The following is a 26,697-nucleotide window of genomic DNA, read 5'->3' as shown; positions in this document are numbered from 1 at the left end:
AATCATCAAATGTACCATATTGTGCAACAGTACCCCAGAGCTTCTTGTTCCTGTCTAAATTAGTATCTTGTGATCAATCTTTCCCCATCCTTCCCCACTAGTTACTGTCCCCAGTCTTTGGTAACTACCATTCTACTCGCAACTGCTATGGAATCTACTTTCTTATATTCTCTACATGTAGGTTATACATAATTTATCTTTCTGTGCTTGGCTTATTTCACCTAAAATAATTATCTCCAGTTCCATTCACATTGCTACAAATGATAGGTCTCCATTCTTTTTTATTTTTACATATACTCTGTATATGTACCACATTTTTTTCTATCCATTCTTCAGTTGATGGACACAGGCTATTTCCATTTCTTGGCTATTATGAATAGTGCTGTAATGGACACAGGAGTGCAGATGTCTCTTTGACATACTGATTTCATTTTTTTGGTTATATATCCAGAAATGGAACTGCTGGATCATATGGTAGCTTTATAAAAATATATAATACTTTTTTAGTGCTTATAATGGCCTTCTAAGCCAGAAATTACCTGAAGTTGCCATGTAAGAAGGCAATTTTTTATCAACATATAAAAGTCTTTTATTTGCTGAACACTTGATGAATTTTGTTATGCAGTTGAGGAAGAATTTGAGGGATCTGATCTGTTTTTCCTTAGAGGGAGAAAATTGGTGTTCGCAGGCAAATAAGAAAGAGAGCACAGACAGAAAGTTAATTAAAGAGGAGCTGTGCAGATAGGAGATAGGTTGTAGTTACTGGAGTGGGTAGGAAAAGTGGTGAAAGGAGAAGCACAGCAAAATGCCAAAGAAGAAAAAGGCACAAAACTATAAAGGTTAAGAGGTATTTGTGCTCTTAAGACAGGGAACTTGTGTTTGTATCTTGGTTCAGGCCAATTACATACTAAAAGGAAGTTATTTAATAAAAGAAAGTTTTATTTATCTATACTTGAGTTCTTTTAACTGTAAAATGAAGATAATAGCTTTAATTCATTATAATGCTTTAAGGATTAATTAAAATAACATTAGTATATACTAGTTACTATTTGTTTTAATAATGTTATTTTCACTATTACTTGCTTGAATTCTGTCCAGAAATTTCCTACTGCCAGTGAAAGTTCTCAGCCTGAGAAGAATTCAATCACTATTTAACAAGGTAATAAACTTAAAATTATATACCTGCCAGGTGGCCCTACCTAAGGAAAATAATATAGTGCAGTTTCATTCTCTTATAAATACCAAAACAAAAATAGGAAAAAAATAAGTAATCAGTGTAAAATTTGGAGATTTTTAGATGTGAGACTGTTATTTATTCAACAAACATTAATTAAGCATTACAATGTACAAGTTACTCTGTTCAGGACTAATGAGGTAAAAGACAAAGGTAAGAAATAAGTCCTTTTCCTCAAAAAGTTAAGCAGTCAACCTAGCATATCTGAAATGAGACAGGACACAAACAACTCAGCACAATACAATACATGATAAATGTTGTGTTAGAAAAGTACTCAAGTCTTGAGGGAAGAGTTTATATGTCTAAGGAGAAATAAGGAAAAAAAGAAAAAAGTAGAATTTAAATTTGGCCTCATAAAAGCTTCCCAGTTGATAGAATATACCAAGATATAGATGGAGATAAATTACTAATCCGTTTCAAAGAAGTTAAAAGAACTACATAAGATTCCTTTTTTTTGTTGTTTTGTTTTTTTTCTTACTGCTCAATCTGTGAGTTGCTTAAGGCCCACTCTATTGCCAGTGCCTAAAAAAATAAAATAAAATTAGGTACTGTATGGATACTCAGACATACTGTATGTACAGTATGTCTAAATTTGAATAATTATAAAGTACTGAACTCTATATCCTGTGCATGTATGACATTGAGGAACCAGATACCCACAGACACCAAGGATCTACTGTATACAAATATCAAAGACAAATAACAAGTATTAAATTCAGAAAAATTACTAAACCAGAATTTCAAAGTTCACTATTTGAATGTTAACATTTTGTTTTTATCTGATACATACTACATGTATATTTCCCTCATATGCAGGCAAGAATAAATTCACTAATTCAGTCAGTATGAATACATGCTATCTACCTGTGTAATCAAATATGAGCAAATGAATATGGTAGTGTCTGAAGTTAAAGGAGATACATTATTATTACTTCAGTCCCCAGAGAAACCTTTTTAATTATTTATTTCAAAAGTTGCATTATTAAGATGTGTACATTTGAGAGTCACCTTGAGCAATCATCTATCCTTATCATCCAGACAATGCCAACTAAATACCAAATGAAAATGTCTTATTCAGAACCCTTTATTTGCACAATAAGAACAATTAAGGATTTGCATTATTAAAAGGCATTATGTATCAAAATGGAGCCATATTATTTTAAATATACTACTTACTGCTGAGAAAACTGATCTAAATCCTTATATTAATAACATGTGGCATCCCTAAGATAAAAACTAACAAACCATCAAACAGGTGAGTGTAAGTGATACACCTACTTTGTTGGAAGGGCAGTGACTGAGAACTGGTACACACATACAAAAGCAGTGAGTGGCAACCACTTCTGAGCTGTGGTCATTTGTTTCCCTTTTATACCTGTTATTTGGAGATATCTAAACCCTTTTAAAGTATCAGCTCAAATTTCCGAGACCAAACAAGACAACTGTAGTACCATCTCTACCACTACAGTAGTCCTTATTAAATCAAATGTTTAAGTACTGCCATAGTCGGATACTATGTTAAGAACTCTACCATATGCAAAGAAACATTGGATTTGTCCCCACTACCTATTAGAACAACATGGTTCAGTAATACTGCCTATGATGGTGAAATGTTAATGGATATATAAATTATATATGTTACATATTGATAACACCCGAATTGTGGTTTAGTGTAACTGAGGAATTAACTTTTTGGTTTAAATTTAAATTTACATAGCCACATTTGGTTAATGACTGCTGTGGGGCTGTAGAAGCTAAATTCATTTGCTAAGGCAATCATGAAAAGCTATCAATTCAAGATTTAAATTACATTTCCAAATAGCAGTGGAAGAGAGGAAAAGATGTTCGAGGAGGATGGGATAATGAGAGCCAAATGCATGAAAGCAGGAAAATTTTCTATTTTTCATTCAGAATACTGCCAAAAATTATGTCCTTATTTTTCCTGCTTTGGTAGGCAGATTATTTAACAACCAAAGTTGGTTCTAAACTTTGGTCAACAGAATGAGGAGGAGGAGGTTGTGTTGTTTTTAGTCTTTGAGGTCAACAGCAAAAATGATGTAAAGAATGTGAATTTTTAAAGACTAACTTTACTTTATGCTGTATTTACTGTTTTTACCTGGAGTAATACAGATTTTTTTTTATCACCTTAAGATCTTTCAGCCTTAAGTGTGTTTTCTTTCTAGGAGGATAATTTAAGTCAAGGAAACTATAGGGAAAAACAAATTCTGAACTGCATAGTTTTCATGAGAGGTCCTAGACTCAGTTGAAAACTTTTTTTTCTGTTTAATGAGGGAATTGTGTTTAATTTCAAGCACTGTGTTTTAAATATTTTGTCTTCTGTTAAAAAATACCGCTGAGTACCTGTGGCTCACACCTGTAATCCTAGCTACTCAGGCAGCAGAGATCAGGAGGATCTCAGTTCAAAGCCAACCCTGGCAAATAGTTTGTGAGACCCTATCTCAAAAAACCTTTCATAAAAATAGGGCTGGTGGAGTGGCTCAAGGTGAAGGCCCTGAGTTCAAGCCCCGGTACTGCAAAAAAACAAAACAAAACAAAAAAACAATTTAAAGGGTCTTATGGTTGGACAAGAAAGTCTGGCTGATAATGCAGTGATATTTTGTATAAACTTGTTCTATTAAAAATTAATATATTATAGAGTTAGAAGTGTGGTTCAAGTGGTAGAACACCTGCCTAGCAAGCACAAGGCCCTGAAATCAAACCCCAGTACTACCAAAAAAAGAAAATAGTAATAATAATATATTATTAAATATACTAAGGTCCCTTTTGAATTATCTCCTTATAACAGATAGTCTTATATAAAATTAGTATTTCCCATCCTACTTTTCTGGTACTCCCTATATCCTCTTTTCTCCCTGTTTTTGTACAGATTGAATGAAATGCAGCAGTTATTATTTTATAATGATTGAAGCTTTAGTAAGTAAATACTCTTGTCTAACCTTTCTCATTCATACTGAGCAACCACATTCTTGTCTTTTAAATTTATACTGAGAAATTCTTCTTAAAGTAGCAGTTGTTTTATGTTAATAATACAATTATTTTCATGTAGTACAATAAAGTTGAAGCATGCAAATAGTTTTATGATTTAAAGCACCGTTTTATTGTGAATAGTTATTGTAATTACCATTTGTTGATCACCTATTACGTGTCAGGCATGTGCTGATTTTATTTTACAACATAAGAGATATTTGTTAATTTTTATTACTTACATATTTTTTAAAGTGAGGCATAGAGAAGTAAAGTTACTTGTCCATGCTACATAGCAAGTGAGCTCAACTGGAATTTAAAACTAGACCTGTCTAAATCCAAGCTAATGTTCTTTTATCTGTGCATTTTATATTTTAATGTTTTAAATAAGTATAGGTGTTTATTGGTATATTTTCCAATAAACATTTTTCTCCCATCATGGAATGTGATTTGATTTATAAAAAGAGATTTTCCCCAGGTTCCTGGGAACAGTATAATGTGATAGAGGCATGGTTACTAGTTTGTAGGTTCATGAGATAATAAGACGAGAAATGTCTCAATTTCGCTTACTCTCATTTTATGGGTGACAAAAATAAGACTAGGGAGGTTAAGTGATTTGTCCACTGTATTAGTCACTTTTCTTCATAACAGAGAAAAAAAAAATGTTTATTTTGGCTCACAATTTGGAAGGTTCCAGTCCAAGATCTGCAGGCTCCATTGCTTTGGGCCCAAGCCTTTAACATACAGACTTTGAGGATTTTTATCCAAACTACAGCTTCCATCATTGCTAAGTAGGGGAACTTGGACTAGAACCAAGATATCCTAACTCTAGTCTATTTTTTTAATGGACAACCTTGATTTTAATTAAGGGAAAATAGCCAAGTGTACAGGAAAGGATTAAAAGAACTTAAGAGTTTTTTTTTTTTCTCAATACCTTCATTGAGATATAATTGACCGAAAATAAATTACATATATTTGGTGTTTTGACCTATTTTTATGCTTGTGAAATCATTACAATGAAAATTTTTGCCGCCTTTTATCATCCCATGTACCTTCCATTATTCTTTCTCCAAATTCCAGGCAGCTACTTTCTGCCATTATATATTCATTTGCATTTTCTAGAATTTGTATGTGAAAAGAATAGTCTGTATTGATGGGGGGCGGTGTATGTGGCTTTTTTGACTCAAATAGTGATTTTGAGATTCCACCATTGCTGTTGTGTGCACCAATAATTACTCTCTTTTTGTTGCCAAGTAATAGATTACATTGTTTGGATTTGCTGGAATTTATCTCACTGTTGACGGACAGTTGGATTATTGCAAAATGCTGCTGTGAACATTTGTGTGCAAGTAGTGGATTAAATCTTCATTATTCTTAAGTAAATACCTAGGAGAAAAATGGCTAGCTCCTATAGCAGGGATGATATTTAACTTTGCAAGAAACAACCAAAACTGTCTTCTAATGGCTTTTTCATCAACAGTGTTTAAGACTTCTGCATTTTCATTAATATTTTATATGCTCACTATTTTTACATTTGGCCATTTTAATAGGTGTATAGAGGCACCTGACTGTGATTTTAATTTGCTTGTTTGCATTTCCCTGATGATGGTGAGCATCTTTTCATGTGCTCATCTGCCATCAGCATATCTTCTTTGATGAAGTATACATTCAAATATGTTTTCTTATTGAATATCAAGCCTTGAATTGAATATCTTATATGTGAATTGCAAACATTTTCTTCACTGTGCACCCCCGGCACCCACCCCCGCCTCTCTTTCTCTCTTCAGTACATTTCCAAGCACAGTTCTTAATTCTGATAGAATCCAGTTTTAGCAACTTTTTTAGGGGCTGTTCTTTTAGTGTTGTACTAGAAAAAAAAAAGTGGCAAGGATACTCTGTGTTCTAGAAAATTTATAGCTTTAGTTTTATGGTTCATTGTGAGTTCATGTTTGTGTATGATGCTAGGTGTGGATCAAAGTTCATATTTTTTCTAATTTGTTTTATCACCATTTATTTTAAAATTGACTTTGCATCTTTTTCAAATATCAGTTGTCTGTGCATGTGTGGAACTGCACACATCTATTCAGTTTCTGCTCTCATCTGTTCCATTGCTATATTTATCCTTTTCTACTCCCATGTTGTTTTGATTATTGGAGTCTTTTTTTTTTTATATGTCTTGAAATCTGTGTTAGCCTTCCAACCTTATTCTCTCTTTTCAAATTTGTTTTGACTATTTAGGTCCCGTACATTTCCATATGAATTTTTAAATCACCCTGAAAATTTCTAGAAAAAAATCTGCAGGGAATTTCCTAAGGAGTTAGGTTAAATCAACGTGAGAATTTGTTGTCTGTTCCATGATATGTAAGATATCTTTTCCTTTATTTACCTATCTAATTTCTTTCAATAACATTTCTTTAGCATTTAAGCTATTGGTCTTTTACACCTTTTATCATATATGTTTGTAAGACTTTTTTTTTTTTGGCAATACTGAAAATCAAACTCTGAGCCTCTTGCTTGCTAGGCAAATGCTCTACCACTTGACCTGTGCTCCCTATAAAATTTTATATTTTTGATGCTACATAAATGGTCTTTATAAAAATTAGAAATTTTATTGTTCATTCCTATTAAATAGAAGTATAGTTCTTTTTGCATGTAAATCTTGTCCTGAAGCCTTGCTGAACTCATGAATTTTGCTAGCTTTTTGAAGGTCCATTGTTATTTTTATGTAATGATGTCTGTGCATAAAAATTTTTATTTCTCCTTTCTAGTAATGAGTGCTTTTAATTTATTTACTTTTTCTTGCTTGACTGCACCAGTTACAATGTCTAGTACAATGTTGAACAGAAGTTATGAGAGTATCTTGTTCCTAAAATAGGGGAAAAGTATTCACATTCAGTCTTTGCTGTTAATACAAGATTTAGCAGCATGATGTTTGTACTTGTCCTTTCACTGAACTGGGGACCTTTTTTCCTAGCTAGTGCTTTTATAAGGAAATACTGTTGGATTTTTTTTTTTTTATGGATTTATGGAGATAATAATATGAATTTCCTCCCTAACTTTCCTCACCAACTTTATGATTTTCCTCCCCAACTTTCCCCTGCTTTTTTAAAGCATCACTGCACACATTTTAGTTGTCATTTCCATTCAGTCCAGAATACCTACTAACATAATGACCCATGTTATTTTTCAACTTCTAAACATTTTTCCAGATATCTTCTGTATTGATTTCTAATTTAATTTTATTTTGACCAAATAACACCTCATTTCTTTCTCACCTCTGTGATAACTTGTCTTTGCCTGATGTCCAGTGTCTTGAGAACCATTGTGTTATGTATCTTTTCTCTCTTTGGGGTTTTCATTTTGTTTTAGTTGGGAGAATAAATCTGCCTAATGCTACTGCATCTTGGTAAGAAGTGGAAGACTCTTCTAATACTTTTTTTATTAAGTTAGGAAATATTTCAAATACACAGGAAAATTTAGTATAATTTGTGTCTATTTTTCCTAACTAAATAAATTTTAGTTTTTTCAAATTCATGACATATTAAAAAAAAATAAATTTTGTGGACATAGAACCCCTCCTTTTCCCACTCTTTCCATCCTTCTACCCCTCCTCATTCTCCAGCAGAAAATACGTTACACGAATGGTCTTACAAAGTCTCACATTGAATATGAATATATCCTTTTGCAAGTTTTGTTTAAATTTAACATTCTTTCCCATATTTATCCAAATGTTTAGCTAATAGATGCATTTTAGTCATCAGTATAATACTTATCTTTTTATATGCATATATTATAAATGTGTTCGTTGTATAGATGGTCATATAAATCAGTTGTGGTTTTCTCCTGTCACAGAAGTAAGACCAATATTCTTTTGCACTTCATATGCATTTTTATCTGTATGTGTGTGTGTGTCTGTGTTGAATTGAACCCAGGACCCTGAACCTGTTAGGTGAGTGCTCTACCACTGAGCCATATTGCTAGCCCATATGTACATTTTCAGTTTACATGTATCTTGGAATGCATTGCTAGTTCTGAGCAAATGAATACCTACAAGTTAATCATGTATTCATTGCCATGTTGCCCTTTTCTCAAGGATTATATTTTTAAATTTTTTCCAGTCATCCCATTATGAAAAGACATTTGTTCTAATTGTATCTCCCTGATTATAACAGAGGATTGGTATTTTTTCATTGATTAATTTTCTATTCTAGATTATTTTTCTATGCGCTATCTGCTTATATTTTCCTAGCCAAAATATCAAGGGAATGAAGTTCTAATGTCATTTCACATTTCTTTATCCCAGAACACTCTAGATAATGGACAAAACTAACACATGTATAATTTATTTTCAAATCATTGGGGTTCTTGATTCTATAATTGTTATGTTTTTCTTTTTATGCATTTTTGTTTTGTGTATTTAAAAGAGACCTAGCCTACTAATATTCAGAAGTATATGAGAACAAGACCAATTGCCATTTGGTTTACATTCAGCAGCATGACTAACACCAATTCCGATTGTCAACCTGGGGAGGACACCCTCAAAATTATTTGATCTGCAGTGGTGTCCTACCTGCTACCCTTTCATATGCTTTGTGTTGTTGAACCTGTTAAACCTGTAATTCTTGTATTATGTGAATAGAAATAAAGAAATTAGTTGTAGGTATTAACTGGTTCTCTATAGGTTTTATTGTCTAACACAACCTGTAATAGAATGTCATTTTATAAATTTTATTCCATTTAGTAGTAACGTGTAAAATAGCTCAAAGTCTTATGTAACTATTTTCCCTTGGGGTACTGTTTATATCAATGGAAGAGCCAATTCTTCATCTTGGAATATGTGACTTGATGTATTGTAATAGGATATCATTCTTCAAAATGATTCTAAATTGTTATTAAATATAGTTATATTCAATCAAAATGTAATGTTTCATTGATGGGGAGTAGAGTATATGATCCAAATAAATCTTAACATTTAAATATATAAAACATTGATTTTAACATTGTTTTTGGACATTAACTTACCTTGGTCCATTTTCTTAGGCATGGTAGTACTCCTTATTGCTGTAATAAATGGGCTTAGTGATTACTATGATTTCCTTTGTCTTTTTCTCCTTATTCTCAGTATGTCAATTTTGAACAGCCATTTCTTCATTCATTTAACAGCCATTTACCAAGCATCTGCTATAGTTAAAGTATTATTTTGAGGCCTGGTTATGTCACAGTGAGCAAAATGTTTAATAGTAATCAAATGTACTTCTTATGGAAATTAAAATATAGTGGGCAAAGATGGTCATTAAGTAATTAGGCAAGGATAGTGGAACTTTCAGGTAACCATGGACCACACTTTGATACCTGCTGAACTAGGATAATGAAAAGAAAGAAGGGAACACAGTCCAAATCACCATTAAAGCAAAAGTTGTTCACAAGATTCAAAATGCTCATAATGTAAACTTTGAGTTAAAGTTAGGATAGGTATTGGAAACATATCCCATTCTAAAATGTCACTGAGAATTAAGTGATACAGGTTTAGGAAAATTAAGTGTGCTTGAGTAGATACAAATATGTATTACTTACCAAAAGAATAGCCTTAAACTTACGATTTTTAAAAATTATGTATTCTTTCTTACATGGATTTTTTTTTTTTTTTAGTATTGGTGTAGCTCTCAACAATGCCAGGTCTCAGGTGCACATTCTCTTTCTTCACACATTACAGATTTGACTTTGAGTATATATCAGAGATCTTGCAAAGGAAGTGGAAAGTGGATAATGTAGTGTTTGGCATGCAATTGGATGTGGAGGGTAACAGAAAGAAAGTATAAGAAATTATTCCATAGAAATGACCCTCAGGTAACTGAGGATCTCAGCATCCTTAGTATAAATAGGAAGAAGATTTGGAAAGGCAAGCAAGGCATTTGTTTTCAGTCATGCTGAGTTTGAAATCATAAGGGACAATAAGAAGTGTGGAACTTATTCTGGAAATCAAGGTAGAGATAGGAAGTCATTGAATAGTTTTTGAGTCATACTATTGATAAGTTAAGTGTGTAAGTGCCGAATTAGTAAAATACAATAATAATTAGTTTGGAGATTAGAGGAGGCTTCCTAGAAATGGGTTGTAATTAAGATCTTAAAGGCCTTCTAATAAGAAAGGAGAAATACAGTGAGGCAGCAGTATTTTTTATAATTTTTATTGCTTTAAGTTTTACGCCATTTATACTTTTTCAGTCATGCAAGATTCCCCCCACCTTTTTTTTTGTTCTCACAGTTCTGTGGTTTGAGCTTTAGGTTTGCTAGACAGGTGCTTTACCACTTGAGCTGTGCCTGTATAGTAGCTCTTTTTCCTTTAGTTATTTTTCAGATAGGGGCTCACATTTTTCTCTGGGCTGGCCCGGAACCTCAGTCCTCCTGATAGCTGCCTCCCAAATAGGTAGGATTATAGTTGTGAGCCACTGAGTGTGGCCTAATTATTTAAATTCTTAATGGTCATTTGAAATTGGTATGAGTGATTTTACCACTGTTTTAGAAAGGCAAAAATTCAAGCAGCTTAAGAATTTGCTACAAATCTTACAATAAATCAGGACTAAAGAATTTAGGTTTTCTTATTCTTAATTTCTCCTTCTCAGTCTTTCTAATCTTAATCTCTCGCCCTCCCTCCCTCACCACCCTCCTCCCCCCCTCCCCCGTTTGATCAGACTGAACCTTTTTGAAATATGACTGCTTCAAGAGGAATATGATTCAGGAGGAATAATAACAGTTACGTTGACTATTAAAATCTTTGCCAGGGCAACAAATCAAACCATATTCTAAATTGTTTAGAATATAATAGTATGTTTGATTCCTTCAAAGGGATAATCAGGGTATGTTAGAAATTACGAGTGACATTAACAGTCCATGAAATACATGTTTTAAATTAAGCTTATAAATCAGAACTTACTTAAGATATGAACAAGTGAAGATTTCATTTGCCTATTACTGATCAATAAATTTGTGCCATTTTTTTTCTGATACTAAGGTTACTGGACAACAACTCTACAATCTGGTTTAAAAAAAAGATATTATTAAATGTATAAACAATAGCTAGTAAATTTTGCATATGTAAGAATAATAAAGGATTGCTTAAGTATTATGTCAGGCATAAATTTGAATGTACATTTAACATTTCTTTAAAATGTAGCCAGTGACATGGTATTTTTTTTTCCCCTTCCTCATTCTTGTATCCACAACTACTGTACCAAGTCTGATGCTCATCACTTCCATACAAGCATTGTTTTCTTAATGAAATCTCTAGCTCCCAAACCTTCAGGGTGATTTTTAAATAATGTTCTTTGAATCATCAGGAGGCATGAAAACTAGTATAAAGGCAGTGGGAAGGTTGCACTTGTTTTTCTGAACCACATTTGCATCACAGCCAGTAAAACATTTTCCTGCTCACTGATTGTTAGCTTGTTTCAACCAAGACACTTACTTTTTTGTATGTTTCTATTTGTAAATACTAACTACTTGATTAATTAGTTTACTTCCTTAGGGATATTGTTTTTGTATTGCACTTACAGTTTCATTGTTCCCAGCACTTCCCAGCTCTAATTGACAACTTGATATTTCTTCTAACTAATCAATAAAATGAAAGGCCTTATGAGAATCCCAAATCAGATTCCCTCTGTGCTTCTATCCCTCCCTGTCCATCCTTTCATCCATCTATCTTTTTATAACTGTGGTTTACTTGTTTCTTATTGTATACTTTTCAACAACAACAAAGTCATCTCTAGGCTTTTCTTTTGTGATCTTTTCTTTATTTGAGCCAAACAATTCTTAACATTATGCTTTCTATTTTGCCTATGCTTAGTTAATCAGGAAATAATTAGTACTTTAGTACATTGGAAGTTTTTGCAATAGATCTGTTCTAAATTAATCATGACTTAATTTTAGGCCCATCTCTTCTTCATTTTGATGTCCAACTCACTTTTGCCCTCTTTTTGGCCATATTTAAGTAATGTAATAATAATGTTAGCTCTCTTGATAATTGAATAATAAGCACCAGATACTGTGACAAAGAAATTAATGTGTCCAAATTCACATACTTAATAAATGGTAGAGCCAAGATTTAAACTGGGAGCCAAAACTCACTTTTTTTTTTTTTTTTTTTTTTTTACCTTTTATTATTCATATGTGCATACAAGGCTTGGGTCATTTCTCCCCCCTGTCCCCACCCTCTCCCTTACTACCCACTCCGCCCCCTCCCTCTCCCCCCTACCCCCTCAATACCCAGCAGAAATTATTTTGCCCTTAATAATAATTTTGTTGTAGAGAGAGTATAAGCAATAATAGGAAGGAACAAGGGTTTTTGCTGGTTGAGATAAGGATAGCTATACAGGGCATTGACTCACATTGATTTCCTGTGTGTGTGTGTTACCTTCTAGATTAATTCTTTTAGATCTAACCTTTTCTCTAGTTCCTGGTCCCCTTTTCCTATTGGCCTCAGTTGCAGTTTTTGTTGAAGAGGCTGCTATTTCTCCATCGTATATTTTTAGCTCCTTTGTCAAAGACAAGTTGGTTATAGTTTTGTGGCTTCATATCTGGGTCCTCTATTCTGTTCCACTGGTCTTCATGTCTGTTTTTGTGCCAGTACCATGCTAAAACTCATGTTCTTAATTGTTCTGATGTCCTTGTAGGTTTTGTTATTTTATTAGTCTTTTAGCTTTGTGTTTCATAAGAGTCTCTGCCTCTGCTTGAATCACTTCTGTACTGCCTCTCTGTGTCTGTCACTCTCATTGTCATATTTACAACCAGAACTTAAACATTTCAAAAATGCACCTAGGAACTGACCCACCTTTGTTTTGAGTATTACTTTTCCTGATATTAATATGGTCATTTCTGCTCTTTCTTTTGCTTAATATTTGTATGGTGTACCTTTTTTTCATCCTTTTTCAACCTCCTTGTTTCATAATAGTCAAAGTGACATTCCTGTAAATAGAATATGGTCAGACCATACAGTAGTCCCCCCATCCAATGAGGGTATATTCCACATTACCATTATTACTACTATGTGTTTTCCTATGAATACATACTCATGATAAACTTTAGCCTTTCACTTAAAAGAAGCACTTTATGGCTTCTCTTTGTTGTATCCAAATTGTCAGCATCCCAACTCTTGTCCTTTCGGGTCATGAGTAAATAAAGTAAGGGTTACTGAGCATGAGCATTGCAATACTCTGACAGGATCTGATAACCAAGACAGCTACCAAGGGACTAACTGGTAAGTAGCATTATATACTGTGGATATGCTGGACAGAGATGAGTTACACCCCAGGGTAAATGGAGTAGGACAGCATGACATTTCATTACCCTGCTCAGAACAGTACACAATTTAAAACTTAGGAATTGATTGATTATTTTCCTAAGAACGTAATAGAGAACTTATTGGGATGACAAATGTTTTGATTGTAGTGGTGGCTATAAAGTGCATACATCTGTCAAAACTGTCAAGTTTGTACAGTTAAGGAGGAAAGGATAGGAAAGGACTACTGTACTGTTTTGTTTTTTTAAATTTTACTATTGCAATCTCTTTAATTTTTATTTGGATTATTTGTACTTAGAGTCATTGTGAAGGCTTAAGCTTGTTATTTTATTGTATTTTTCTGTTTGTGTGTTTCTTCCTTCTTTTTCCTTTTTGTTGCTTACCTGTGGTCTACTTGAGCATTTTATAGAATTCCTTTTTTTTTTTTCATTTTTCTTTTATTATTCATATGTGCATACAAGGCTTAGTTCATTTCTCCCCCCTGCCCCCACCCCCTCCCTTACCACCCACTCCGCCCCCTCTTTCTCCCCCCAACCCCCTCAATACCCGGCAGAAACTATTTTGCCCTTATCTCTAATTTTGTTGTAGAGAGAGTATAAGCAATAATAGGAAGGAACAAGGGGTTTTGCTGGTTGAGATAAGGATAGCTATACAGGGAGTTGACTCACATTGATTTCCTGTGCGTGGGTGTTACCTTCTAGGTTAATTCTTTTTGATCTCACCTTTTCTCTAGTTCCTGTTCCCCTTTTCCTATTGGCCTCAGTTGCTTTAAGGTATCTGCTTTAGTTTCTCTGCATTAAGGGCAACAAATGCTAGCTAGTTTTTTAGGTGTCTTACCTATCCTCACCCCTCCCTTGTGTGCTCTCACTTTTATCATGTGCTCATAGTCCAATCCCCTTGTTGTGTTTGCCCTTGATCTAATGTCCACATATGAGGGAGAACATACGAATTTTGGTCTTTTGAGCCAGGCTAACCTCACTCAGAATAATGTTCTCCAATTCCATCCATTTACCAGCGAATGATAACATTTCGTTCTTCTTCATGGCTGCATAAAATTCCATTGTGTATAGATACCACATTTTCTTAATCCATTCGTCAGTGCTGGGGCATCTTGGCTGTTTCCATAACTTGGCTATTGTGAATAGTGCTGCAATAAACATGGATGTGCAGGTGCCTCTGGAGTAACAGTCTTTTGGGTATATCCCCAAGAGTGGTATTGCTGGATCAAATGGTAGATCGATGTCCAGCTTTTTAAGTAGCCTCCAAATTTTTTTCCAGAGTGGTTGTACTAGTCTACATTCCCACCAACAGTGTAAGAGGGTTCCTTTTTCCCCGCATCCTCGCCAACACCTGTTGTTGGTGGTGTTGCTGATGATGGCTATTCTAACAGGGGTGAGGTGGAATCTTAGTGTGGTTTTAATTTGCATTTCCTTTATTGCTAGAGATGGTGAGCATTTTTTCATGTGTTTTCTGGCCATTTGAATTTCTTCTTTTGAGAAAGTTCTGTTTAGTTCACATGCCCATTTCTTTATTGGTTCATTAGTTTTGGGAGAATTTAGTTTTTTAAGTTCCCTGTATATTCTGGTTATCAGTCCTTTGTCTGATGTATAATTGGCAAATATTTTCTCCCACTCTCTGGGTGTTCTCTTCAGTTTAGAGACCATTTCTTTTGATGAACAGAAGCTTTTTAGTTTTATGAGGTCCCATTTATCTATGCTATCTCTTAGTTGCTGTGCTGCTGGGGTTTCATTGAGAAAGTTCTTACCTATGCCTACTAACTCCAGAGTATTTCCTACTCTTTCTTTTATCAACTTAAGAGTTTGGGGTCTGATATTAAGATCCTTGATCCATTTTGAGTTAATCTTGGTATAGGGTGATATACATGGATCTAGTTTCAGTTTTTTGCAGACTGCTAACCAGTTTTCCCAGCAGTTTTTGTTGAAGAGGCTGCTATTTCTCCATCGTATATTTTTAGCTCCTTTGTCAAAGATAAGTTGCTTATAGTTGTGTGGCTTCATATCTGGATCCTCTGTTCTGTTCCACTGGTCTTCATGTCTGTTTTTGTGCCAGTACCATGCTGTTTTTATTGTTATTGCTTTGTAATATAGTTTGAAGTCAGGTATTGTGATACCTCCTGCATTGTTCTTTTGACTGAGTATTGCCTTGGCTATTCGTGGCCTCTTGTGTTTCCATATAAATTTAACAGTAGATTTTTCAATCTCTTTAATGAATGTCATTGGAATTTTGATGGGAATTGCATTAAACATGTAGATTACTTTGGGGAGTATCGACATTTTTACTATGTTGATTCTACCAATCCATGAGCATGGGAGATCTCTCCACTTTCTATAGTCTTCCTCAATCTCTTTCTTCAGAAGTGTATAGTTTTCCTTGTAGAGGTCTTTCACATCTTTTGTTAGGTTTACACCTAGGTATTTGATTTTTTTTGAGGCTATTGTAAATGGAATTGTTTTCATACATTTTTTTTCCGTTTGCTCATTGTTAGTGTATAGAAATGCTAATGATTTTTCTATGTTGATTTTATATCCTGCTACCTTGCTATAGCTATTGATGATGTCTAGAAGCTTCTGAGTAGAGTTTTTTGAATCTTTAAGGTATAGGATCATGTCGTCTGCAAATAGGGATATTTTGACAGTTTCTTTACCTATTTGTATTCCTTTTATTCCTTCTTGCCTAATTGCTCTGGCTAGGAATAGAATTCCATTTTGATTTATTTGAGTGGTTTTGAGTATATCTACTTTCTTGTTTGTTTTATGGTTCCTTTGGATGTAGCAGTAATCAGTGACTGTTGGTATTGACACTTTACCATGTTAAGTGAAGTGGAATCTTCTATTTAATCAATTCCTGATGGATATTTTGACTGGGTATAGAATTCAGGGTTAAGAATTCTTTTCTTTCATCACTTAAAATATTACAACATTTTCTTCTGGTTCCTGTGATTTCTATGATGAAATACATAATTTATCTCTAGTTTTTAGGAATGTTTTCTTTCTTTATAGTTCTCCTAAGTTTAATTTATCTTTGCTTTCGTTCTCTGGATGTCTTCGAACTTTTTTATTTTAATTGCTTGGCTTCTTTAATTTGCAAGTTTATGCCTTTTGTCAGATTTTGCAAGTTAACAGCCATTATTTCTTCAGGTTTTTGTTTTTTTTTTTTTTTCCCATCACATGTGCTGTGTCCTCCTTTTTGGGATTCCAAGGACAAAAATGTCAGCTCTGTGCTTCATTTTTTTCAGTTAATTTCCTTTCTGGTGTTTATATTTATTAAATTCCATTGATCTGTTTTCAAATTTAATTATTCTTTCTTCTGTTATGTTCAGTATATTGTTTATTAAGCCCATTCAGTAGCTTTTAATTTTAGTTACTACTATAGGTTTTGGTTCTATAATTTCTTTGGCTTTTTTCTTTTTTTTTTTTTTAAGTCATTTATCCTTTGTTAAGGGTTAATGTTCATCTCTTTCAAAAGTCTTCATAATCATTTGCTGAAAAGATTTTATGATGATTGCTTTAAAATCATGGCCAGTTAATTTCAGCATCTGTGTCATCTCAGTGTTGGAACTGCTGACTGCCTTTTGGCATTCAAATTGTGTATTTTTTTTCCTGGGTCTTGGGTGATTTAATATATATATATATATTATATATATATATATATAATATATATATATGTCCTTGGAATGAAGGTGTGACTTAAGTGGTTGAGCACCTGCCTAGGAAACATGAAACCCTCAGTTTAAACCCCAGGCCTGCCCCAATTTAAAAAAAATACATATATCCTGTACATTTTGTGAGTTGTGCTAGAAGACCCTATATCTTACTTAAATCTTCTCTTAACAGATTTAAGTAACTCTCTTCAGGTTTTGCACACAAGTCCTGAACTACATTTATGGTTTGTGGCTCTAAAGATTTACTTTGCAGGATGCTTGCATAGATACTTCATTCTGTTTTGCTTGTGGGTTATAGAAGCTTACTCTGAAAATCTGGGTTTCATAAGTGTAGTTTATTTCTCTTTGTTTTCATATTAATTCATGTGTGGCTTGGTTTTGCCCAAGTCTCTGGTTTGAACTCAATCTGGGACATATCGGACATGGAAAAAGGAACATGAACCTGGAAGGTCCCATCCACTCCTGCCACCTCCAGTAAAGGAAACATGGGTTAGGGAAGGGCCTGGGACTGCCTAAGGGTGGGGTAAGGATAATAACCTTTGGAGTCAGTGGGGCGGGGGTTGATGCAGAAGGGGTTGGGGTAGAAGGGGACAGCATAATGGTTGGAGGGGGCTAGAGTAGGGGTGTGATAGGGAGGAGGTCTAATGGGAGGAGGGACATAGGTTGGTGGGGGACAGTTGAGGGGTGGGAGGCTGGTGGGGGTTCATCAGCTGGGTCTAGGGGATAGTCAATGTTAATAAGGTGTTTTGGGTAATCTGGAGGTAAGGAGTCGAGGGTAGATTTTGTGATCCCCTTAGGGGAAGGCATATCTGATAAAAGAAGTTGGTAAGCAGAGCAGGAGGAACAACGGGAGAGTGTGGAACAGAGCAGAAAAAAAGCTTGAATGTAGGGAACTTCTAACCATTTGCCAACCCATTGTAGGAAGTTACCGAAATCTCGGAGAATGGTGAGATCAAAGGTGCTATATTCAGACCAGCGATGTTGGTTAGCTAATTGATATTGTGGCCAAATTTGGACCTTGAGAAGTGAAAGAGTTTTAAACCCAGGGTTTTGAGGTTTTTTGGAAGACAAGCCAGAGGCCTGTCACTTGGAATGGATTGTTGAGACTGCATGGTGGTGAGTAAGGAGGCTGTGGATCAGTTCCAAGGCATCCTCTGGGACTGATTCTAGCCGGACAAAGGCCTTCAGAGGAGCATCTGAGCGCCCTCTGAAGGGGATTCGTGGAACCCCTGAACTGGTAAGAGTCTCCAAGAGGGGACAAGATTCTTACCTCGGCATTCACCAGGAAATGGTCCGGTGGTGGATGTGGTCGATCAGTTGGCAAATGGCTTCAACTCCGGAGGTCTATGAAGGCAGAATGGGAGAAAAGAGGAAAGGGGCGAGGTTGGGGATTAAAGGGCCAGGGGCATTTACTCGTCCAACCAATACAGATCTAGGTCAAGATCCAGCATGTCTTACATTTCTCAGACAAGGAGAGCAAAATCATCTGGTTGCCCTTTGGTCGAAGTAAGCTGGAGGAGCTCATTAGCTCTTGTCCTGGACCGCAGAGACAAAAAGGAAATAGAAAGTGAAAGGAGAGGGGGAGAAGGGGGAAAGGAATTGGGTGGAAGGAGGCCCCATGGGAGATTCTTCCCTGGTTTCAGCACCAAAATATTAGGGAAGGGCTCAAAATAAGGACAGAGACCTCAATGGAGTAAAATGGCGCTTTATTAGCAAGACAGAAGGGCTTCTGGCAATCTCCGGTGCGAGAGTGGGCTGAGTGAGGGGGTAGGCAGGTTTTTTAAAGCCAAAGGGGGAGCAAGGACAGGAAGCGGATGTTCTCAGGCGATTTCGGCGGGTATTTAGTGTGGGAGGTTCCAAGGTTGTTTGTGCAGGCCTGTGGTTTTATTGGAATTGGCCTGCTGGGCGACTGCAGTAGAAGATCAGGAGATAATTTCCTACAGGGGGTACCAAAAATCTGAAAGAACAGCCAATCTCCAATTGGTAGATGAGCAGACTGGCAAAGAGAGATGGGGTAACGTGTTCGTGCAGTATATCTCAAAACAGAGGGTTGCTATTTGAACTGGTTTCTTGCTTTCTAGTTGAGAGTGCTCTCCCCTAAAGTACAGCAGATTGGCTTAGGGTGAATTTAGAGAGGAAGAGGAAATGTGTCTGCCAATGTCCCTGACTCACAGAAGGTAGTAAGTATTAATCCATTCAAGTCAGTTAGGTCAAGGGGTAGTTCAAATAGAGGTAAATGGGTATTTCCAAAGGGCCCTGCTAAAAGAAGGTATGTAGTAAAAGAAACCAAACCAAAAGTCCAAAGACTTAAGATGCTCAACCCATTGAGTTTTCTTTGTGACCTTAGCCTAGTTGCTTGGTTGCTTTGAACCTGATTTCTTAAGAATAAAATCAAGGAAGTTAGGCTAAATGATCTTTGAAATTTGAAAGTCCTAGGTAAAACAGTACATGAATCATTTTACGAAGTGAGTTTTTATGGATGCTTTTAATATTTCTTGGCATCTATCAGGTCACTGTTTTATATTTCTGAAATATAAAGTAACATATTCACTTGTTCTCTGGGAACTTTGCCAGTGAGAAGTAAACATCCTTTCCTGCCTCTGCTTACCATGAAGTACTTGGTTACAAATGATAGTCTTTTTTTCTTCATGTTCTTCTCTGAATCTGGTCTTACCCTTATTCCAGTGTTTTTCTTTACTGTGAGTTTGTTGAAGTAGGGTAAATTGAAAATTCCACTTTATGCTTTTGCATAAAATCAGAATTTCATTATTACATAAAATAAAAGTAGCTATTTATTGAATACATATTAACACATTTGTGTAATTGAAATACTGGGCTGGCACATGATGTGAAATGTATAGTCCCATTCCTTATAAGGTTGATCATGAAAAACTTACTGAAATATTCTGAATATTTGGTAAGGTTTCATTTAGGTTTGTAGTTTTAAAAGAAAAAAAAATTGGGCCAAAGAAAAGCATGGTAAAATTGGAATGTAAGCAGCAAAGTTTTAGATTAATTTGACTTGAATGAAGTGACTAAGTTTGTGATTCTGTGATAAAAAGATATGAGAATTATGGGACTTTTATGTGTAGACAATTGGTGGAGAATCCCTTCCATATAATTTTATGTTTAGAATTAGTTTGTGGGATTCTTTTTCCTCTTTCTTATCCCCATACTTTCTCAGCATATTAATGAATTTTAAAAGAGAGTTGTGATTAGATTTGGATCCAACTTTGCTTCTTTTGTTGTTTGTTTTGTTTTGTTTTTCTGATGTCTTGCTGGAAATCTAACCCAGGGCTTTGCACGGGTTAGGTAAGTACTCTACCACTGACCTACTTCCCTACTCCATGGTTTTTTGAGACAGGTTCTCACTATGTATGTTATATTGGCCTTGAATTACTGTGTAGCCCATGCTGGCCTTGAACTCTTGATCTACCTGCCTCAGCCTGCAGAGTAGTGAAATTATAGGAATGCTCCACCACTCCTGGCACTTTGTTTTTAAAAGATGACAAGGTGCCTACTTTTGGGAGAGGCATGAAATTTTATGGAGTTGAAAGTAGTTGTGAATTGATAGATGAAAATGTTGATAATCGATATAAAGTTGTTGAGGTAGACAGCTACTTCTGCCTGTAACAGAATCTATTGAGACAAAGGTTATTTATCACTAAAGATTTTCATTGGTTTTATAGCTTTTTATTTTCCTGAGGCTAGTTTAATTTACCCAGGTGAGGAATATTATTTCATTGTCTCGTAATGATTCTGGAATTATAATTGTTTTCATTATATTTAAGATAGAATCATAATTTAATAGTTGAAATATCCTATTTCAGTTGCTCCAAATGCAACAAAATCATAACTTCCAATAACTTTCAGTTTATTGAAATTAAAATGTTTAGAGACGAGCAATATGAAAGTGTTGTAACCTTCTTGTCTGTTGTTAAGGGCATTTGTTTATCTTAAATTATCGATTATATTGTATGTATCCCTTGCTTCTTTCCAAAAGGTATTTCAGCCATGTCACAGCAAAAGATGAGAATAATAATTCATTAAAAAATGGACAAATCATTTTTTAAAGTTAATCTGCCAAACATAACCTTGACTTCAAATTGCTCATAGTTTTCGGAGTGGTCAAACAATAAAAGGGACAATTGTTTAAATGAAATCCACAGGCTAGGCACTGGTGGCCCATGCCTGTAATCCTAGCTACTCAGGAGGCAGAGATCAGGAGGATCCCAGTTCAAAGTCAGCCCAGGCAAACATTGTTCAAGACCCTATCTTGCAAAATAACCTATCACAAAAAAGGGCTGGTGGAGTGGCTCAAGTTGTAGGTCCTGAGTTTAAACGTCAGTACTGCAAAATTTAAAAATAAAAAGAAATCCACAGTATCAGAGAGTCATTTAACTAAATCCTAAGAGAGGATATTGGGCAGGAGATTCTTTATCTGGAAGAGTTGAGGTGAACTTTGAAACAGAGTCAAAGTTAATTGGGCTAAGAAGGAATTGAAAGAGATGGTTGAAGACATGAAAGGTGGTGCATTCCAAAGGTACATCCTTCATAGAGACTGAGCCCAGCGAGATAGTCTCTGTAGGAAATTTCTATAATTTGGTATGACTGAAATTTAGGGAACAAATTGGAAGAAAAAGAGTTGAAGTAGACAAGGGCCTTCAAAGGATTTACATCAAATATAGAAGCCAATTTCATAGGATAGTTTAACAGTCTTTAAAATTTAGTACAACAAATTGCAAAATGAAAAGACTGTGGTGCTTCAGTGAACTCTCAGCATGCTACGGTATATTTTAAATTTTCTAGGGAAATGCAGTGACACCCTTTGTTGTTAGATACCATGTGAACTAACTGACATCAGTTAAGTTTTGCTATTAGACTATTCTACATTAACTTGGCAAAGTGGGGCAGAAAATGAAAGTGGGAATGTCTAAGCAAATTTTATGGTTTGAGATATTATGAAGTACCTATCAGGTAGATAGTAACTGTGGCTATTAAAAAATGTGGAAATAAAAAATGTTAACTTTTTCTTTGAGTTTGTGTGTCTTATCATTTCATATTGTGATTAAGTTAGGGGGTGGGAGTATGGCTCAAGTAGCAGAGCACCTATCTAACCACTACGAAGTCCAAACCCCACTACCACTAAGAAACAAATGAATTTGTGACTAAATTGTTAAACACAAGCAATTTTCAGTAAGTAGAACTATTAGGTATTTCTTTTGGCCTATAAGGAATAAGGAAAAAATTACTGAGATGCTAAGGATACCAGGAATCAAGAAATTTTGGGGCCTGTGGTTTAGTATTATGAAACCCATGTGTTTTTTGTTTGTTTGTTTGTTTTGTTTTGTTTTTTGTGCCTCTGAGGTTTGAACTCAGGGTTTTACTTGCCAGGCAGGGCCTCTACCTCTTGAACCACACTCCCAACCCTTAAACCACACATTTTTTTAAGCAATTTGGTTAACATGTTCTGAAGAACATAAAAGGATTGAAATAGAGATTAGTTTAATCTTTTTCTTTGTCTAAGCATTGCTTGCCTTAGTCTACTTTAGATAAAGCCAGGCAGCAGGAATTTGGATTTTAATTATTCAGCCATAGTCATATGACTATGAAGTTGGATTCATAAACTTTGTAAACTAAAGGAATGATGGGGTTTACTATAAATATTGAATGGTTTGGAGATGGGAGCTCAGTGGTAGAGTGCTTGCCTAGCATGTAAAAGGTTAGGTTTGATCCCCAGTACCACCAAAATGAATGAATGAATGAATGATAAATAAGTAAATATCAAAAACATAAATAGTGTTTTGATCCAGTTAGAAGATCATCCTATATCCATATAGATTAAAAATGAGAAATTTAAAAACTAGTAGGTAGAGATCATGCACCCCAGAAATTCTTAAAATTAGGGTTCATGGAAGTGAAAATTAAACATACAAATAAGAGATTTGCTTTGATGATCTGTTTTTGTGTAGGAATATCAAAGGAGTTCTTAGCCCTTAAAATATTATGAGATTAATAGAAATCAACTACTTCATTTTTACATACTATGCCTATGAACACAGGGTAAATTGTATAAAAGCCAAGACTAGATCCCGTATCTTCTCTTAGCTTACCTTTTTGCATAGCACATATTTTTAGAGATTAAGAACTAGATATATAAAGTATTACACCAAAAATTTATATAGTACTTATTCATATGGGTGTAATGAATTCCCAAAGAAATTAAAGAACATCAACTGATAAGTTTTGTATTTCAGAAAGGTACACGCTTGTACAGGTCAATATGTCTTCTTCTTTTCCATGTTCTTCTCAAATTTGACTCTTCCCTTAGAGGTGACCATTATTTGATTTCTTGCCTTTCAGAATGAAAAAAAATTAAAAATAGTACAATTAGGGTAATGGACAAAATAGTGAAAGATAAAAAAACAGGCAAATATAACTTTGGCTGTTTTAAATGTAGATTAGATTTGCTTAACTGATTTGATTTTCATTTTAAGATAAATACCCTGGATATTGTCTTAGCTTCAGTTGTCTTATATTAGTATGTAGAGATATTTTCTGCTAATGTTTCTGTAGTAAGTTAATGAAACTATTAGTTGGAATGGTTAGCCATGAAACAAACGGAATTCTGAATATGGTCTTGCCAAGCCATAATACATTTAATTAATTAAAAAGTGGCCTTAAAAGTACAATTGTATTTAACTTTGCCAAGATTAGTTTATTTTTAAGAGATTTCCTATAGAAAATAAAATTATTCACATACAGAATTTATTAAGCGTTTTACTAAATGACTACAGTGGACCAAGAATTATGTTTCTTATATCTCAAATTATCACAAAATCTCTGAAAGGCAGATAATATTACTATTTAGATTTTACAGATCATTAAACTGTAAAATCATTTTGTGTGTGTGTGTGTGTTTTCTGGGTTTTTTTGTTTGTTTGTTTGTTTGTTTTGGTGTTACTGAAGTTTGAACTCGGATCCTTTTGCTTGTTAGGCAAGTGTTCTACCACATGAGCCATGACCCCAGCCCTAAACTGCAGTTTTTAAAAGGTAAAGTAATTTGCCCAAAATTCATGATGTAGGGGTTGAGATTTAACTTGGGTTCATAGGCTATCAAAGTCTATCTTTATACAAACCCTAGATGCCTTTGTGTGTAGATATGTTGTGTCACTTTATTTTGAAACTAGTGTATCTGTCAAGTAATGTTATTTAGAGAATGGGCTGAGTATTTGAATTTATGGGTTCACTTGGTTATAATAAAGGTAAATAAGTAGGCTGTCGTTTACTAAGAAAATTAGATGTAACAGAATGTATAAAGGATCTCTTTATACTGGAAACCTTCTTGTCGTTAATGCTGCATATTTAACTGAGCTTCTAACTTTTCTACATACCATTATCTGTTTGTCTATTTCCCTTTCTTTTTGTCTTGTAGGGAGATTCCCGAAGTCTTCCATTTTCTGAAAATGTGAGTGCTGTTCAAAAATTAGACTTTTCAGATACAATGGTGCAACAGAAATTGGATGATATCAAGGATCGAATCAAGAGAGAAATAAGGAAAGAACTGAAAATCAAAGAAGGAGCTGAAAATCTGAGGAAAGTCACAACAGATAAAAAAAGTTTGGCTTATGTAGACAACATTTTGAAAAAATCAAATAAAAAATTAGAAGAACTACATCACAAGCTACAGGAATTAAATGCACATATAGTTGTATCAGATCCAGAAGATGTTACAGGTATTGTACTTTATTTGATGCTTATGTAATATACTAACAAAAAATGTATGGTTTTTAGCTTTCCTAAAAGTACAAAAACTATTTGCTTTTGTGGTTACAGTCTTGTTTATATTCTTTTCAGAATGGCCGTAATGGAAAATTGAAAAATTTACTTAGAGATGAGTAGCTCTGATGTATACTCTCATCCTCAGTAAGACATTCCTTAGTTATTTTCCAGTATTAATGTTTTATATTGAGTCAACTGCATGCTTTTACCTGATTCATCCTTGTGATCAGTGGCATGAGTTTGCCAGATGACTTTTTCAATTTAAAACTGCATTCTATCGATAAACAAGGGATATTTTTATCCTATGACCTTTGTACTTCGTTCTCTGTGCAACTGAATTAACCACTAAATTATCAGCCATGTTGTTTAATTAGAAAAAAAATAATAAAAAACCAAACTTTTTTTTTTGTAAGTATAAAAAATAAGTCAGAAATATAACCCATGATTCTAACCTAAGAGCATTATTTTTAAACAGTGAATCAACAGACATTCATGTTGGAAAAATTTCCAATAGTACAGAAAGTAAAAATAGAAAAACTGCTTCTCTTTACCTCAGACCCTTTCACTAATGTTAATACTACCTTTTGTTGCATAGCCTTTCAAAAATATTTCTGTATTTGATCCGTATCCACTCAGGTGTGCATATTCCTTTCTATAGCTTAATAAAAAAATCATATGACACGTTCCAGTGTAATTGTTTTGTCCTTGTAAATACAACATTTTGAGCAAGATACTTAATTAAGCTCTACAGCCCTCCCATTTCTTCATTTGCAAAAAAGAAAAAAAAGCTGTCTATGTGAAGTAAAATACCTAGCACCATAGAAATTTTAGAAGAACCTGTGTGATTAACTAGTAAGAAATAGTACATGTAATTAACATTGATTAACAGTGTCCAAAGTTAAAGAAAACATGATAATCAGTGCAGTTGTTTTCAAGCATTACTTCCGGCATCTGGACTTAGGGCTTTTATTTGGCCCTGTATATGGATTTCAACCATGTTAAGAATAATTTGATCTTCAAAATGAAAGAAATCATAGGAGACCAACCTCCTTACGTTAGAGCTGAAATAATCCCAAAGATGTGAGTTAGCTTGCATAGAATCGCCAAGCTAGTTAAAAAGAACCCTTAACTCCTCACCTAGTAGTTGCTTATCCACGAATTCAATAATTACAAATGGAAACATGTATTAGGAAAATGCCGTTTTTAGTAGTAATATGTAAACTCAGAAACAGTCTGTTGTCTTTGGAACTCTGCCGAGCTCTACATTTTTTGCCCATTACATCTTTAGGAGAAGTCTAAAATAAGAAATAGTGCTGGAGCTTTAAACTTTGTTTATTTTGGAAAAACGTTTCTTCCTTACAGAACCTTGTGGTTCTTTCGGATATGAAAGGGTGTTAACCACACAAAAAGTAGCCCTTTTGCTTCAGTCTCTTTAAAATTTTATTGAAGTATAAATTGCACATGAAAAATGTAGTAAATTTAAGTGATTAATTTACATATATTTTAGGTGTGGAATTTGATTTTAACAAATGTATTTAATATACTCAGGTAACCATCATTATAATCTATACAAAATATTTTTATCACTTCACTGGTTGCCCTGCATACCTTCCCAGTCAATCTCTAGTCCCTAGTACCCATTCTTGGCCCTCAGAAATCACTGGCCTACCTTCTATAGCTTTAGGTTAAACTTGTCTTCCCTATAGTTTCATACAAAGAAAA

At 34.4% G+C, this 26,697-nt stretch overlaps 1 protein-coding gene across 6 annotated transcripts in view; it reads left to right on the top strand.

The window, feature by feature from the left end:
• Nucleotides 1–26,697, top strand: part of Pkn2 (protein kinase N2) — a 116,921-nt gene that overhangs the window by 11,636 nt on the left and 78,588 nt on the right. For 3 of the 6 annotated variants that reach the window (XM_074079500.1, XM_074079501.1, XM_074079496.1), the window contains exon 2: nucleotides 24,629–24,929. The exons of 1 other annotated variant lie outside the window; for it this stretch is intronic. In XM_074079500.1, coding sequence (XP_073935601.1) covers nucleotides 24,629–24,929 — 301 coding nt within the window. Of the gene's footprint in view, nucleotides 1–994; nucleotides 1,160–20,953; nucleotides 24,247–24,628; nucleotides 24,930–26,697 lie in introns of those variants that run through there. 2 more of the 6 variants (XM_074079499.1, XM_074079498.1) reach the window with 2 other exon arrangements.

Source organism: Castor canadensis, chromosome 7 (genome assembly GCF_047511655.1).
Source record: "Castor canadensis chromosome 7, mCasCan1.hap1v2, whole genome shotgun sequence".
Lineage (NCBI taxonomy): Eukaryota > Metazoa > Chordata > Mammalia > Rodentia > Castoridae > Castor > Castor canadensis.
Note: the sequence above shows the minus strand (reverse complement) of the source record. Positions and strands in the feature narration are given on the sequence as shown.